Source organism: Crocodylus siamensis, chromosome 4 (assembly GCF_052110815.1).
Source record: "Crocodylus siamensis isolate JL-2025a chromosome 4, ASM5211081v1, whole genome shotgun sequence".
NCBI lineage: Eukaryota > Metazoa > Chordata > Crocodylia > Crocodylidae > Crocodylus > Crocodylus siamensis.
In genome coordinates, this window is record NC_143398.1 from 236,179,459 (window position 1) to 236,196,189 (window position 16,731).

At 46.1% G+C, this 16,731-nt stretch overlaps 1 protein-coding gene and 1 pseudogene across 2 annotated transcripts in view; both read left to right on the plus strand.

Annotated features, from left to right (window-relative positions):
- Positions 1-5,905: 5,905 nt before the first annotated feature.
- The window catches only part of ESYT3 (extended synaptotagmin 3), a 56,783-nt gene continuing 45,957 nt past the window's right edge, over positions 5,906-16,731 (plus strand). For both annotated transcript variants that reach the window (XM_090045921.1, XM_090045922.1), the window contains exons 1-2: positions 5,906-6,216; positions 15,953-15,994. In XM_090045921.1, coding sequence (XP_089902047.1) covers positions 5,959-6,216; positions 15,953-15,994 — 300 coding nt within the window. In that variant the 5' untranslated portion in view covers positions 5,906-5,958. The remainder of the gene's footprint in view (positions 6,217-15,952; positions 15,995-16,731) is intronic.
- Positions 10,092-10,270, plus strand: LOC149867680 (U2 spliceosomal RNA; annotated as a pseudogene).

Consider the following 16,731-nt stretch of genomic DNA (forward strand, 5'->3'; position numbering starts at 1 on the left):
GTGCAGGATTGGCTTTTGAGATCCCTCTGGGCATTGAAATGAATATTGAACATATATAGTCAATTGTGTTTTTAACAAGAACCATCAATCGTGTCTGACAAAATTCAGGAGATGAACACCCCAGACTCAGATGCTTTTTTGCTATGTACTGCTTTGCTTCATAATTAGTCTCAGTGACTTCAGGGAAAATGTTCTGTGGAATAAGGAGCTGCCTCAGATAAGAAGGAAGGACATCCAAGTTGGGCCCTTAGAGTGATTTATATCTGTAATATGGTGCCATTCCTTTAAATCCTGGGTTTATACTTTATACCCCCAGACTTCTTGTGCAAAGGTGTGAGCAGAGAGGGCATTGCATGACCATTTAGAAAATCACTATGTCATTCAGTGGGGAGCTATAGCACTGAATGTAGTTGAATAGCCAGAGCAGTTACAATGTGCAGCATTGGTTTTGCTGCAAAAGGGCTGCAAAGTGCACAGCACGCCACTCAAACCATCACATTCTTAGGACCTACTTCGCAAAAATGGCAAGTGCCCAAGACGTACCCTGAACTCCACGGGAACTGTGAATGGCCACCAAAAGCTAAGGATCCAGGCCCTACGTTTGTCAGAGCTTCAGGGTTTTTGTTAAAGCACATCTTGTAGGAGTTTCCATTTACCTTCCAAGTCCGGGCTGTCCAACTTAGAAGCCCACGAGGTAATGTGTAACCTGCCGGCTCCATCCAGCAGCTGCTCCTGCTGCTAACGTGGCTGGGATCATCATCTTGGGCCCCCTTTCCCTCCTCCAGCTTCCACTTCTGGCCCCTGCTCCTGAGCCTTTACTGTGTGGATCAATGATGTTCAAACGAATATTCTTTCTTTTAACAAGGAGTGGCCTTGAATCGCTTTGAGGCCTTGACATCTACAAATCCCTGGCAAATGTAATGCTTTGGCTAGGAAGATCAGTCAAATAAAAAATATAATAAACAGAGAGATAGAAACAAAGTAGCTTGTGTGACTGGCTTTGCTTCTGAGATTTATAACAGTAGGGGGTTTATTTGGTACAGAGGTATAAATGAAAAGGCACGGGGCACTCCATGTAATGCTGTATTGACCAGGCCACACCGCTTCTGTCGTGGGAAAAAAGCACTGGGCCATGGAGTCAGTTCCCCAAGTTCACAGGCAATCATTTATTCAAGAAACCCCTCAGATTGCCACTTAAAACCCTTACAGGCAACTATACAGAAAAAATAGAAACACCAACAACACCTTAAAACTCACCCTAGGTCAAACCAGGGGACATGAAGGTGCTGGCAATGCACTGCCGCTGCAATGACACCGTTGTAATTACTTGCTTTGTACTCAGATGATCTTAGGAGAAGAACCGTGCCTCACACAATAGCGAAAGGGAAAAATCCCCCAGCTTCTCCCCCACTGCATGCCAATTTGACCCAGGGGAAAATTGCTTCCAGACCCCAAATTTAAAAATCAGTATCTCCCAGAGCACAACAGCAAGACCCGCTAGCCAAAAAGCCTCTTGACTTTCTAAATACCAGCAGAAACATCATCATGCCCCAGTCAAAAAACCCTAGCTTTGGCTGCGGTCAACATCCCAATGCTTCAAACAAAGGTAAAAAAATTAACCAAAAAAGCAAAACCAAACCAGAAACCAATGACATTCACAAGGGGAAATATTTCATCTTTGGCCCCCTCCTGGAGACTAACAAAAACCCTGAAGCATGGCATTGCCAGACACCTCCATACTGCAAGAGTCCCCAACTTGGGAATTGTAAAGACGTGATTCCGTGCATCGTACACACGCTGTCGAGCCAGGGCTCTCTGTCCTATTATACCAGCGGCGGGCAATTATTTTGGGCAGAGGGCCACTTACTGGGTTTCGGCAAGCCATCGAGGGCCGCATGACAGGCAGCCCAGGGCAGATTAATATTTCATAGCTTTCTTAGATTTTTAGGGTCAGGAGGGACCTCAGTAGATCATTGAGTCCAACCTCCTGCCCTGGGCAGCAAAGTGCGCCGGGGTCAGACGACCCCAGCCAAGTGCTCGTAATTTTCTAAAATTTTTAGGGGCCCTGCAGGCCGGATGGAATGGCCCGGCAGGCCACACCTGGCCCCCGGGCTGTATTTTGCCCACCCTTGTATTATGCTATCCATCCAGCCTATTCATTTGGCCAGGTCAGTCAGAAAGTGATTCAAAGTCTTTGCTCACACTACTTTGCTGGAACAAGCATTGCAAAACTTCACTCCTCTGCTAATTGGAAATCTTCTCATTTCCAAAATAAATGCATCCAGAGCTCATTTATAGCCATTTAATTGTGTGTGAGTGTTGCTTTCCAGTCTAAAAAGCTCTTCTTCCCTAATATTCACCCCATGCATGTGTTTGTAACATATGAATCCCCTATCAATCTCTTTTCTTAAACAAAACAACCCAGGCTCCTTGATCTTTCATAAGAAAAGGTTCCCATTCCCTTTACCAGTTTAGCAGCTCTTCTTTGGACCTGTTCTAGATGATCAGTACTGCACACCTTATTCAAAATGGGAGAATGGCTCAGCTGCAATTAGATCCTGTTTGTGTTCATCTTTTAAAGTGCCTCCCACACCTGGAGGCTGTACTGAGAGTAATGAGCAGGTACTGCAAAAACACCTCATTACATATCATTGTTTAAACGTGCTCATAATCTCAGGGCTCTGCTTTAGTAGATATCAAGTCCTTGGCCAATGAAACAGCTATATTTTAGGACCCTTCATTATACAGAATTTCTCTTCTGTAACAAAAAGAAATGCAAAACTCTAGAACTCTTGGTTCGGGTATGCTACTTTTTATTAGACTAACTAAGGAATCGCAAAAAAACCAACTTTTTCTGCAAGCTTTCAGGCACACACGCCCTTCTTCAGGCTCGGAAAATTCAGGATGGTAAAAAGTCCCCATAGGTAGAAAATAAACTTCATTTTTGCACAGAGGAAGCTGAAGGTGGAAGTCTCTTGCTCTGGAACAGCTATTTCATGCATGTCAGAAAACTTTTTACAAGTCTACTTGCAGAACCTGCTCAGTCCAGCGGATGGCAGCAGCGGCACGCCACTACATGTACAGGCCAGACCAGGTGTTGAGGGCATCCCGTCATCTTTTTCCATGGAGCAGGGTGGCCCATGGTGAGATGGGAGTTGCTAAGTATCCCGGGGAGTTGGCGACATGGTCAAGGACAGAATCTGTAGCTGCAACCCCCCACTGCCCCTCTGCAGCTTCTAGGTGATGCTCCTCCTTAGCAAGCTAATCTTTCTTCCCCTGCATTTGATCATAGATATTTTTGGCTTTGTGTTGCTTCACTGCTTCCTTGTGCCTCGGCTCTACATATTATATCGATGTACCCAGCCCAGTGAACAGGGAACATGACCAATGGAGTCCCCCCCACACTGCTGCGAGAACAGGAATTACGGTGCTCAGCTGCTGTGATGACCAGACCCCGCATTTGCAGGGAAGCTGGTGCTCCAGTAGCCCCCCACCCCGAATTTGCTCATACTCAGGGCCTTTGCACTTCATGTTGTGCAGACATGCGGTAAAAGACAGTCCCTGGCCCAAAGGATTTACAATCTAGGCAGAAATGAGACTCAACAGCCGGGGCCTGGAGAATGTTGTGAAGGACTGTCGGAGGAACCTGGGGTGACAGAAATAGTAGTTTGCATATCTATCCCTAAGGCCCTGATCTTGCAGAGACTTGCACGCACACTTAATCTGATGCTAGGTAAGTAGTTCTGATTTGAGTAATCCTATGCTAAGACCAGGGATCAAGCCAGTTGGTGGGACTAGACATAGGTTTGAGGCTGTTTACGTCACTTGCCTAGGACAATGCTCTGTCATTTCAAACATGACAAAAGTGATGGCTGTAGGTGTGGCCTGCCTCTGGGGAAGGAGGTGACTTGCAGAAATTATATACTTCCTTTGGTTGGTACCAATTCATCCTTGCATGGCATTTTTGATGCTTGGCAAAAGTAAAACTTAAACACATGCATGGGTCTTCTCATGCTCAATGCCAAAGAGTACAAGCATAGAGAAACAGGGCTGGGAGGGAGCCCCAGAGGTCATCCAGTCTAACCTGCTGCCTGAGGCAGGATCATCCCTATCCAAACACCTCCATGCAATCTAAACTCTCCGCTAAAATTACCATCAACCCTGACACAACAAAGACCCTAGCCTGCCACAGGTAAAGCAAGGCAAGCAGGGAATTGCTTTGAGAAGATATGTAATCCACAACAGAATACCTACCCAGCGTGTATTATACTCTCAGACAACAGAACAGAAGGGGCCTGAGCTGCAGGGGAAACTCCTCAAAAGCATTTTTTCTTGAGAAAGGACAGTAGGAGCAGATCCAAGGTCTTTGTGATGTGATAATCAAAATGTGGACAGACCCCAGTCAAAGGGGAGAGTTATGTGTGGAGCAACAGCAGATCCAGAGGGAGGCCGGGAGGATCTGAACAATGACTGCTTGTCAAGTGAAGACTTTGGAGCTAGCTCCTTTTAAATCAGGTTTGAAACCCTTGTTGTTCCCAAAGCCCTTCTTGTGAACACAGCAAGTGTGTTTTATCCTTATGTCAGTTTTTTGTATTTAGCTGTGTGAAGTATCTAAGGAGATGAGCCACTAGTTATATATATAGAAATTTCACGAAGGCGTGGAGTTTGTACAGCTTTTATTAATGTTAATTTTGGGATTGCTGCATTACTCATAAGCAGTGAAGCCACAGGTGAGTTAAGCAGCTCGTCCCGTAAGCCACACGGGCATAGGTTTGGCTTATGGGACACATTTCAAATAAAAGCCTTTGCACATCTGCTACAGGTTAACAGAAATGCATTAGCAGCGGTATCTTTGTGTTCCCTTATTGCAGTTACTAGACAGCAAAATTAGCATGAATTTATTTTCATAAACCCTACACAGTCTCTGAAATCCAATATCTCACAACTACTCAGAAGAAATCCTTTCAATATCATCAAAAAGCTTGGGGATCCAATGTCTAGAAGTCTCATTTCTGGTCAAGCAATATCAGATATAAAAACTGGCATAGGTTAAAGTTAGACCAACATCATCTTCATTTTCTGCTTGTTTTCCAGGAGCTACCTTTTGAGAACAGGAAAAAAAACATTCCAGGATCTATTCTTTTTATTCAAAACAAGAGGAGGTGCTTGGAAGTGTCATAGGGGTTTCCTATGTTAGACTTTTGCAAGGGTGCCTGTACACGCTCGGGGAGGCTACTCTCACATTAACCACCCCGCACCCCACCCTCTTTATTCCTCTGGGGCTCAAATGCCAGTGCCTGCTCTCAATTCGGGGATGACATGTTTTTTGGAAAATGTTTATAGAGGGTCTGACAGTTTCAGTGACAGCAGAAGACCAATACCTTTCTCATTTAAACACACTAGCTACACGTCTTGGGCCAGCACTGCAACAAAAACAGCCGGACTTTGAAAGCAGGAGTTTTTCTTATTAACAGCATTTAATGAAGACTGTTCCCATTGCTAAATCTGGGGAAAGAATATACCTGAGGAAGCTATAAATGCCTGGAAAAATACATAGCCTTGGTCCTGCAGTTGTGGGAGTGCTTAATGTGACTGAACAGTCCCATCCTCGTATTAGCAGATTAAGCACTTCCACAAACATTTGCAGACCCTGGGCCTATAAATGTTCAGTGTCCATATTTTACCTTGAATATAACAGCACACTATTAGGGATTATAATTAGGGATCTAGATCAGGGGAAAACCGTCTTCATGGACCCAGACACCCGGGCGCGCCTAGCCAACACCGCGGACAAGCGGCTGTGGGCGCGACCCGCGCTTTAGGGAGCCTCAAAATGTGGCAAGTGTCTCCTCAGGCAGGCGAGCTGGGGGCGGGGCGGGGCGAGGCGAGGCGAGGCGGCGCGGCGCGGGCGGGCGCGCGAAGGAGCGGGGCGCAGAGGCGACGGCGGCGGCGGCGGCGATGCGGGCGGGCGCGGGCCGGGCGCTGGCGGAGCTGGGCGCCGGGGCGGCGCGGGCGCTGCTGTGGCTGGTGCCGGTGTACGCGGCGGGCTGCGCGCGGCTGGGCGCCAGCTGGCTGCTCCTCGCGCTGCTGCTGTGGACGTGGTGGCGCCGCAACCGGCGCGGGAAGCGCTCGCGGCTCGCGGCCGCCCTGGGGCTGCTGGAGGACGAGCGGGAGGCGATCACCCGCGGCGTCGCCCTGCACCACCTGCCCGCCTGGGTGAGCGCCCGGCCCCGGCCCCGCCAGGCTGGGGGCTGGATTGGGGCCGCGCGGCTGGGGCCTGCCTGGCTGGGGGGGCACTGCCGTGCCGCGGCGTCGGGCCTCTCGTGTTCAGTTTAGGCTCAGCAAAACCCAGTGCCGCTGTCGGAAGGCGCAGTCCTCCCTCAGATCCGTGTGAGAAGTTTACGTGTGGGTTTTTTGATACTTACAGAAGACTCGTTAGTCTTGTAGTCATTCCAGTAAAAGTACTGGATCCATAGTTTCCAGCTGCTGTCAGCATCTCTCTCGCCTCCAGTGCTTCACCATCACTCGGGTGTGCGCCTGAGGTAACGTGGCCACAGCTGAGCTGAGGGGTTTTGGTAAAGCCCGCGCCAGCCTGCGGGGCTGTGAAAGAGATGAGAGGAACGGTGACGACGGCGAAATTGCCAGAAAAAAGGATAGTTTGAAGTGTGGGATGACAAGATGAACAGGAGAGAGGGGGATTAACACCTGTGGAGTGGAGAGAGATTAGCAGGAATCAGATAGTGAGCCGTGAAGGCAAGTGACTGTGTCCACACGGACTAGAAAGACTTTCGAGCCTCCCATGGTTTTAAAGGCTGGGTTGAGCAGGAATCAGCGGAGGGGAACAACTGCGCCTGGGTGCACTGGCTGTATTTTCTTGCACGTTTTGGCATCGGTTGCATTGTGAGAAGAGGTGTGTATGGATGCTGTGGTTCTCGGGAGCGGTCTTACGCTGGTTTGAAGTCCTAGCCCAGGGATGTAGCCAGACTCAGACCTATGTCGAGTCCCACCAGTTGGCTTTATCCCCGATCCTAGCTTGGGGTTGCTGGAGCAAAGCTTTGCCATTTTACTGCTCCCCCTTTTAAACTTAGTTCCCCTGTGCGGAGCGAAGTCTCTGTGTGAGCAAGCAGGTAGGTTAGCTACAGCAAGCCTGTCTGCGTGTTTTCTGAGACCTGTAAAAGCAGCTGCAGTATTTTCCCTGCGACAGCTGTTTTCCTTGTTGCTTCTAACTACAGTAAGTGAAATGCTTTCCAGCATCCTTTTTTTTGAGCTGGTGAGGCTCCAGTAACGTGACCTGCACCTGTCCCAAGGAAAAGGTTGTCAGTAGGCCATGGTTTGTTCCCTGCTCCTATGTGACTTTGTTTTTTAATCCGTGAGTTGCTTTGTGTGTTGTAGAGAGGCTGGGCCTGTCACGTGTCACTTGTGCAACAGCTTGGATGATAGCAGCTAAAACAATTAGTTACCATGTGAAGGAATCGCCAGTACAGGAATGGGTCTGCGTCTCTGTCTGAAGTACCTGTATTGCATCAGACGGAGGTGTCAGGCTTTGCCAGTCTGCAACTACAGTACGAAAAAAAAGGGTTTACATAGTGTATTTCCTGCCGTGTACGTAGGAGGAAGCTGGGCAGGTAAATACCAGGCTTGTTGCAAGAGAGAATTGCCACTTCCAGCTCGGGTTAACATCAGCTGTCTCTTTATCGTGGATAAATAAGAGTTCATGCACCTGTGTCTTCATACCTTCCCCTGACTGCCATGCTAAGCTGGGATGTGTACCAGGATGCTGTAGGGAGTGGCAGAGAAAAGGCAGCAGTAATTTCCAGGGCCAGAAAGCAAGGCTTCAACATCCAGTACGTTGCTGTATGTAATGAATTCCAATCTGAAAGTTACAGTGTTCAGTGATACCCGCCCCTGGATCCAAACTTTCAGTGGATATAATTAAGACAGGGAGCAGATGATGTAAATCCCCTTTTCCCACCCATGCTGTTGAGACAACTGGAATACAGTGTAATCAATATTTGCTGCATTCTTGGCTGCTCCCCAAACGTTGCCCTGTCAGAAGTTAAATGCCCTCCTTATTTTCCCCTAGCCTCATTTAAAAATCCATCTCCCCATTGTAAAACCAGGTCATAAGCTAGACACTCAGATTTCCAGTTTGAAGGTGTTAACGCGAAAGAAATTCAAAATCTAAATGTCATCTTTTCCACGTGTGGTGGTAGAGTACACTTTCAGTCTCCGCTTGAAGTGAAATCAGAATGAAAATCAATTCTCTCTCTTGCGCACCGGTCCATTTAACTTTCGGACTTGTTTCATGCATCTGTGTTTGATACGCATGCAGTGAGGGACTAATGTTCCCTTTTGAAAGAAAAATAGTTTATTTTTAGAGAACGATATTTTGAATCCTTTCTACCGATCGACGTGCACAGCGCACTGCCATAGATGTGCTGCAGTTTGGGCTGTGAGTTGACCTGATGCAGGCTCCCAATTATGGAAGGTTTGGGAGGCTTCAGCAAGAACTGATGGTGCCTCTTACTTCACAGAATTGGTCCCAGCTCCTTGCTGACAAAACTAGTGCTTCTACCCTGTGAGGGCTCCTGTTATCTAGACCAGTGGTCTCCAAAGTGGGGTGCGAAAGACGATCCATTGGAGTGCGGGAAGAAAATAATAGAACTTCTATTTATATTTATATAAATATACATATATTTGGGTGCATGCTCAAAATTTTTTTACTGATAGGGGTGCACAATCAAAAAAGTTTGGAGACCACTGCACTAGACTCTGCCTCTTCTGCAGAAATCAGAGCTCCATTTGTAGGTAGCATTTCTGATTTACTTCAAAACTTGTTGGCAACATAAGGAGACAAGGTTCTTTAGGTGAATTTGATATCGTTTCTTAGATCAACTTAAATAGTTGGAAAAAAAATTTTTCCAACTATTTAAGTTGGTCTAATAAAAGTTATCGGAGGCACACAAGGTCCTTTGGGTGAATATGTCCTTAAACCAACATGGCTAAACCTACACCCCTTTGACAACATAAATCACTTAAGACTGATGCATGCAGCATTGACAATGCTTACAGTTTTATCTCAAAGTTGAGAGATTGATTGTGCTTCCATGTGTTTCAGCTGCTGGAATCAATATTAGTTCTCTCTTTTTAGTTTTGGTTTCCATGGGAAATGTGAAGAAATGCACCCTAAAACTCAGAAAGCAAAAGGAGGGAACATATAGTTGTACCATTTGTTTTTTAAACCAGACTCATGATTTTTAATGCAATAGGGGAATATAATTCTGTCAAATAATGTTACAAGTATTAAAAAAAAATCCTGCTGTGGTTTCTGGCTTCTACTTAAATTTTACCACCTTTCCACTCGCCAGCTCCCTTTCTCTTCCATACGCGTGGTTGGTTTTTCCATCCTTCTAATCAGTGTTTAATTTTTTATCTTTCTTTCCATAGATACTAGTTTTCGTTTTCTTTTTTTAACTTCAATTTAGCTCACTTTCCAGCACTTTTTTTTTTTAAATTCTTTTAATAAAATGTTCATGGGTTTTTTTTTCAAGTGCCCCATTTCGTAGCTGCATTTCTCAGCTTTTCAGAATTTTTTTCCTGAGTCTTCTGTCTGTCTTTTCTTCTTAGGCTTTTTTCCAAGATCATTGAAAGGCCTCAGTAGAAATGTCTCTAAAAATACATCTTTACCATATTCTCCTGTTTTTTTGATATTCAGATGTGGGAGTGTGAATGAGACTCGACTGGTAAGAAGACAGAAGTTCAGGAATGAGTGAATTATGGTGCAGGTCTATTAAAGACTTTGCCAGTGTGAGACTGTACTTCTGCCCTAAGATGTCTTGGTTAACTGGTTGTCTCTCCTGAACAAGAACAATAACTGGTTGTGATAAGCACAGGTGGACCTAAGCAAGAGCTCTAAAAATAAAAAGGCATGGTATGCAATTAGTACTCCTAATCAGTAAAAGGAGTGTGTAAGCAACCAGAGAAAACTGTAATACCCACCCAAATGGTGCTCGCCCCGAGTGTAAGGATCTGCTCTGAGAGCTGGCCCGGGATGGAGCAATCTGAAATGTTCCTTGAGTGAATGTGACAGGGTCACTCTAGGAAAGGCAATCAGGTGGTTTTCCCAGGGTAATTGTCTCTGATATGTCCTCCATAGGAGGTCTATATTTGGCAGATTCTTTTTGGTATTGGGTGGTGGAACTGGAGCGTGCTCCATCCACTCCATGCATTGACCCGGTATTCCGGTGCGTCCAGGACCGGTGCAAAAAAACAGAAAAAAAAAGAAAAAAAAAAAGATTTCATATTCATGGGCATCAGATCCAGAATCTGAGTATAGAGGTTTTTGGATTCTGGGTATAGTGCATTACTGAGGGTGCAGTTTTTTATAATCTGACCTTTGTAAAAGCCACAATACATTTCAGACTGCAACAATGACTCTCTCTCCTATTGTGGGGCTGTTCTCTTACAAAGGCTTTTTTGGCTACAGAATTGTTTTCCTTTAAAAATAGACCATGTTCCTAGCTCTCCTCTTGCTGAGCCTCAAAATTGGGAGGAAGACCCCACTGTAAGAAAGCTGGCAATCGTACAGAAGATGTCGAAGGATCTAGGACTCCTTTTGTTTAAAGTTGCATCATGTGCTGAAGCCTGCTTAACTTTAAAACTTTACTTTGAAGACGTGCCTGCCTTGGACTCCCCTGACAGTGTCTGTGGATTGACAGCCATGTTTCTGCTTTTATCTCTTCTTCAAGGGGTGATGAACATTGACCAGAAAGTCATGAAGCTGACTTACCATATGCTTCGTTTCACTACCTTTTTAACGTTGGATTAACGCTGTGTGATGAAAAAGGCTAAGCGGGCAGTTGTAGCCTGCAAATCTGGTGGGAAACAGTTTGGGGGGCTCTGTGTGAACATGGGTTGATATAAATAGGTGCTATAAACAGTTTTGTGAGTAGGACCTCTAGGCGTCTTTTTTTACCCCGGGAGAACGTGGGAGCCCCAAACAGCACAGCACTCTGTTTGGTTCCCCGTGACATTATACTTGATTTTCCTGGATGACTGTTAGTCCCTGTGTTGAATACTGTATTTCCTAACAGTTCTGTTGCTAGGGTGGCTGGTTGTGCCTGAAGAGAAAGTGAGTCTCTGAGAGGGCTGGGGAGAGAAAGGATAGTCCCAGAGAGGACAGAGACTTGGGGGAGAGGGGCAGGTAGCTCCACGGAGGGCAGAGAAGAGAGAAAGGACTAGTCCCCGGGAGGACAGAGTCGAGAGTAAGCAGGGGTCCGAGCGGTGGTGCACAACAAAGACTATTTGGAGCTGAGTAGCCTGCTGCGCTGTTTGGACATCAGGACTGACCCTCACCCCTTTTGAAGAGGAAAACAGCCCCATTCCTGGAAGCTGACCCCCAAAAAGGAGCTCTCCCAGGTGGGGCTGCTGCAGAGCTCCAGGGAAGGCAGCATCTCAAGCCAGAATCTTGTCCCATGAGAAGCCACGGCAGGGCTGGCTCCAGGCAAGTCTTTCAAGAGAAGGAGACTATATAATGCTTCTTCCTGAGGGGTCCCAAGGCAGAGCTTCCCCGCAAGGGAAGCTGAACATGCTGCTTCTGCATTCCTGTGTCATGTTGATCATTTGCCATCATTGCTGTCGCAGTCTTGGAGCAATGTAGGAACCTTCAGTTCTCATCCTGTTGTGTGTTACCATGTAGCCTGTCTACAGGAAAGTCCTTCCCCATGTTATCAGGAGTGCTTTTTGAAAAGACTCTCAGCTTCTTAATCAAGCCAAACTACCTGTGATTCACAGAGCCTCAGTACAGTGCTAAAAGTCAGTATTTCTAGAAAACCCAACAGACGTGCTCTGTCATTTCAGACATGTCAAAAACTCTTGTCATAGTGATGGCTGTAGGTGTAGCCTGCCTCTGGGGAAGGAGGTGTCTTGCAGAAATTATACTTTCCCTGGCAAAAAAAGGCCCTGGCAGCTGGTGCTGTTGAGGGTGTATGTGACTGCTGCCACCCTTGCAGAGCCAGCTGCATCTCCTGCACCCTCTTTTCACCCTAGATACACCCATGCAGAGGGGCACTCTCAGTAGGTGACGATGTGTGTGACATTGTTAGAAAAGCAGGTGATTGAATGCCCGAGGTCATGTTTCTTGTGGTTTGGTAGCGGTGGTGTGGTCTGTGGTGATGAGGAGGCACAGCTGGTATCTGGGTGTGTAGCAAGCTCTGGTGGCTTGGGGAGAATTTAAGTTAGGCAGTCTCGCTGGAGAGATGTTGTCTGAGGTTCACAGGTGGTGGGGAGAGGTGCCTGCGAGCCTGGATGTCTACCTTGAGACCGTCCTTCCGGTAGAGGCTGAAGCTCATTAAAGAGGTGCCCAAGTTGTTCAAGCCGGGGGCTGAAGGCAACAACGAGAAAGGTTCTCTTGTTCATGTCATGGGGTTTGTATTGTAACAGGACCCTAAGGTGTGCACCGCAGGTGGTGAGATCGGAGCTGATCTGGTTGTATCACAGAGCTTGGGTGTAGATGGCAGAACTAGTGGTATGCTTAGGCGGAAGTTGGTAGCACAAAAATAGCTGTAGTGATCGGTTGATTTCCAGTGCAGTGTGATGGCAATATGGCTATTGCAAAGCTTCACCGTGGTGTCCAGGAAATGAATTGGCTGGGGGAAGTATTCAGGGGTCATGTTGATGGAGGGGTGGAGGTCATTAAAGTCCTCGTGGAATTTCTCTAGGGAGAAAGATGTCCTCATCAGTGTACCACAGGTATACCAGGGGAGGGTGAGAAGGCAGCTGCAGGGGGAGTATACTTTGAGAACGGTCTTAAAAATATTTGCATAATACTGGAAATTGTGGCATTGACTTCATTAGGGGCAGGAATGAGCTTGATATGAATAGTGACAAGTAAGAAAATAGGGAAAGATGTGTTCCCTGTACTTGGAGCACCTGTACTCAGGACCTCTGCTTCTTAAACTGGATCATCCGCAAACCTCTGTGGTTTCAGTGACATCTGTGGGGTGGGACGGTTGTCTGTTCAAAATTTCCTAGAAGTCATTGGGAAATTTTTTCTGCAAAAACCTCCCCAGCAGCCCTGCAAGATGCATCCCCCACGTTAAGCTGTATGCACGTATAAATCCACTTGGGAAACGTGTCCTTTATAGTGGGCAGTACAATAAAACTGTAGCTCTTCTGGATTAATTGAAATGCTCTCCATGTGTCATGCTCCACAATGTACCTGATGTGTTCACCCATAGCCTAGTTTACTTGCTTTATATATTTAAGTGGCCTCAACATAGATTCTGCTTGCCTGAACAGTTAATCCTCATGACATCCTAGATAGACTAGTGCTATTCTCCCAGGTTACAGGTGGAAAACAAAATGATGGGGAGATTGATTTGCCCAGTTAAATGGGAAGCCTGGCAGTGCAAGGATTTGAACCCAAGTCCCTTGGTGCCTGGCCATGTTTAATTGCTATAATGATGCAAACTAGCCAGGCAACTTAAGTCTTGTATCTGGAACATTGCTGTGGTGTTTCCAAAGTACAATTGATGGAGGGTGTGGGGACAATGAAAAGTCAAGAGCTGGTTTTGGGTTATTTTTTTAGTTTTCTAAAGCATGCTAGAGCCTTGTGCCTGACGGCTCTGTTCATCTTCAGAAGAGGCAGAGGCTAAGACGGCAGCAGCAGCCCAAGCTTCCTAGTGCCCCCCCACCCCATCACTGCATTTCAAATATAATCTGGAGACCCCTCCCCTCCCCCCCCAGAGATAAGGGGGGTTTACAAAAACATGCCCCTTCATCCACTAAAATAGCTGTAATGACAGTGACTCCTGGGTTTGGGGGGGCCATGCAATAAATATTTGTTACCTGGAAGCTGCTAACTGACCAACTCCATCAGCACCACATCCTTCCCCTCAAAGCACCTTTCTCTGCAAGATAAAAGGCTGACAGTGGAGGGGGAGATCATCTGGTTCCTGTAATCCTGCTTCACTTTAAATGTCAGCAGCATTTTATCTGTATTGACTGTCCCTTTTGGAGCCTTTGCATGTAAATGTACCTGGGCATTTCAGTGCACTCCAGGTCTGCCTATGAAAAAGAGATGTTTCCTTTTAGAACATCAAAGCCAAACACCATTAAAGAAAGTATCACATTGCTTTTAATGTAATAATTGTCAAGACAGATCTGTGAAATCCTATAGCTAGGGGGAACCGAAGATGAACATACTGCACTTCTTCCTGAAGTTCCCAAGGTACTTTTTAAAGGTTACTGAAGAAACAGCATGCTACATTGATAGGTGTCATTCCCATCTGCTGTGGGACAAGGTCAAGTGGCTGCTTAATTATATATCTAGGAGGGTGAAAAATCATACTGGAGAAAAATCAAACTGGAGGAACCATTTCCAGACAACTCCTACAAGTGCCGTCTTGTAGAGAGCTGCCTGGGATCTGAGTGGCCTTTCTACAAGAAACAAGAAGCTGTGGTGCTTCCTGGACCTTCTCAAACACTGTCCTGCAGTGTCCTGAAGGTCTTGGCCAACTGGGCACATGATCGAATTGTGCAACCTACACGTAATCTGGTTGGAAGTGAACTGATGATTTGAAAATGAGTTAATTAGATCCATTACTTCTGCAGAGCGATAACCAGGTACTGGTCTGCACCTTTGACTGGTGTGAGCTGCTGGAAGAAAGCTGCCTTTGTCGGCAGGGTAGCAGCCACTGGTAATGCAACCGTTCTTGCAGCCAGTGTTAATCTGAGAGTTGTTTTCAGTTTGGTTTAGATGCCATGTGTGGGGTTTACCAGGTAGCCAAGTTGTGGGCTGGAAGAGTGGGCATCTTGGAACATTTTGTGACAAGTCCTTACCTCTACCTATGCCCCAATCCTCCATTTATGTCCAGAACACATCTGGGCAGCACTGGAGAATTGGCATATCTCAGAACAGCACTGCCTAATTCGTACAATGAGAACTATTTGCTCAGCTGAAGTAACCAAAAGCAAGAAACCTCTGAGGAGTGTTTCTGTGCAAAGTTTCCTGCCAGCTCTAAATGGGATCTTGGCCCACACTGCACCTTCTTCCTTAAACTTGCTTTTAGTGGCCTGTGGTGATATGCTCTTTCTGCCCCTTATGAATTGTACTTCATAAATGTTGGAAAATGCAAGACTCTCTGTGAGTCTGTATAAAAACTAATCTAGCATCAGTGGCTGAATGGTAGTAAGATAGCCATGCGATGTGAAGCTTTCAAGGAGACGAACCAGACTTCATGCCAACCACTTGTTGGTCACTGTCCCTAAGAGCAAGTGGTTTTTTGGTAGTGAGAGAGAGGAAGGATTTCAAGTCTTGTGAAAGAAGCTTACCTGGTAGGGGAGATACCGTTTTCCTGGCCTTGAATGACTCAGTGTAGTTAGAGGGTGAAGGCCTGTACCTTGCACTGAGAGCAGACTGACCCTTACAAGAGTCTACAAATGCCTCCAAATGCAAAGATCTTGGCTACATAATTTATGGCAATATGGGGGATGGCTTTCAGGCTTTCCCCCGAGCTTGTTTCTTCAGCCATTTGGCTAGGAGCAAGTAAGAGTAGGGGGCAGCTGAACTCCAAAGTCACTAGGCTTGGGGCTTGCACATAGGAAGCCTGATTTGGGAGTATCTGATGCCCCAAACTGATGAGTCTGAGAGGTAGGATATTCGCTGGCAGTAGCGCCACACAGACTTGAATGGTTGAGCCCTGCTTAGTTGAAAGTTGGAACTGGTTTGGCCCAAAAAATTCTTAAAAGAAAAAAGTATTCGGAGAGTTTAGGGCATTCAGATGCAAGATGAAATACGTAACTAAAGACTGTATACCTCCAAGCTCTGCGGGGTTGTTTGTGAATGAAACAGGTTTTAAAACAATATCCTCATTATATCTTCATAAAGATTGTATAATTGTGACTAATTCGCTCTGGCCACAATGATTCACTTATTTTCCTGTGCAATTAGGTTCACTTCCCCGATGTGGAACGTGTGGAGTGGCTGAACAAGGTGAGACTTTTTGATTGAAATGTAACTTTTTTTGGCACCATCATTATTGAGCCATTGCTACTGTGGAGTTAGCTGCCAACACAAATTTAACTCTCCCGCTTAACAAAAATAACAGCTTGGTGTTTTAGGGAGCCCGTATTTTAAACACGTGAAGCCTGAGTAGATTTAGTTTGAGCCAAGTGCTTGTCCAGATGATGGAGGTTACATTTTCTCGTTTCCCCCTTTTAGAGCTCTTGTCAATCATTTTTTTTTTTCCTGTTACAAAATTGAAACATTCCATTTGAATTGACTTGAAATTAGATTTTTTTCTTATCAAAATGAACTACTCCCCCCAAATTTGGTTTAGTATAGAATGTACTACACTCGAATGCTTTTGACCCAAAACATTAAGTTTTGGGGCACTTTTTAAGAATGCCAGGCTGACCCCTGTACTGCATTCAAAACACTGCCAAAACTTAGTCCTGGAGTTAGCGAGCCTGGGTACCAGTAAGCTTATCATATTTGCATGAATATAAGATGAGCCCCCAATAATTAGATTTGATGTATGGAAGATTTATAAATTTATCATTTTCCAGGTGTACAATCTAATTATTCATGCCCCCACTGCTGCTGCTACAGAGGGTACACAAAGTGAAGGGGCAAGCAGCTACTCTGGGTCTGACTCTGGCCCTGACCCTCTCCCCCCACTTTGTACTCAAATCTAAGATGAGGGGCTTTCTCCCTCATGCTGGTTGGGG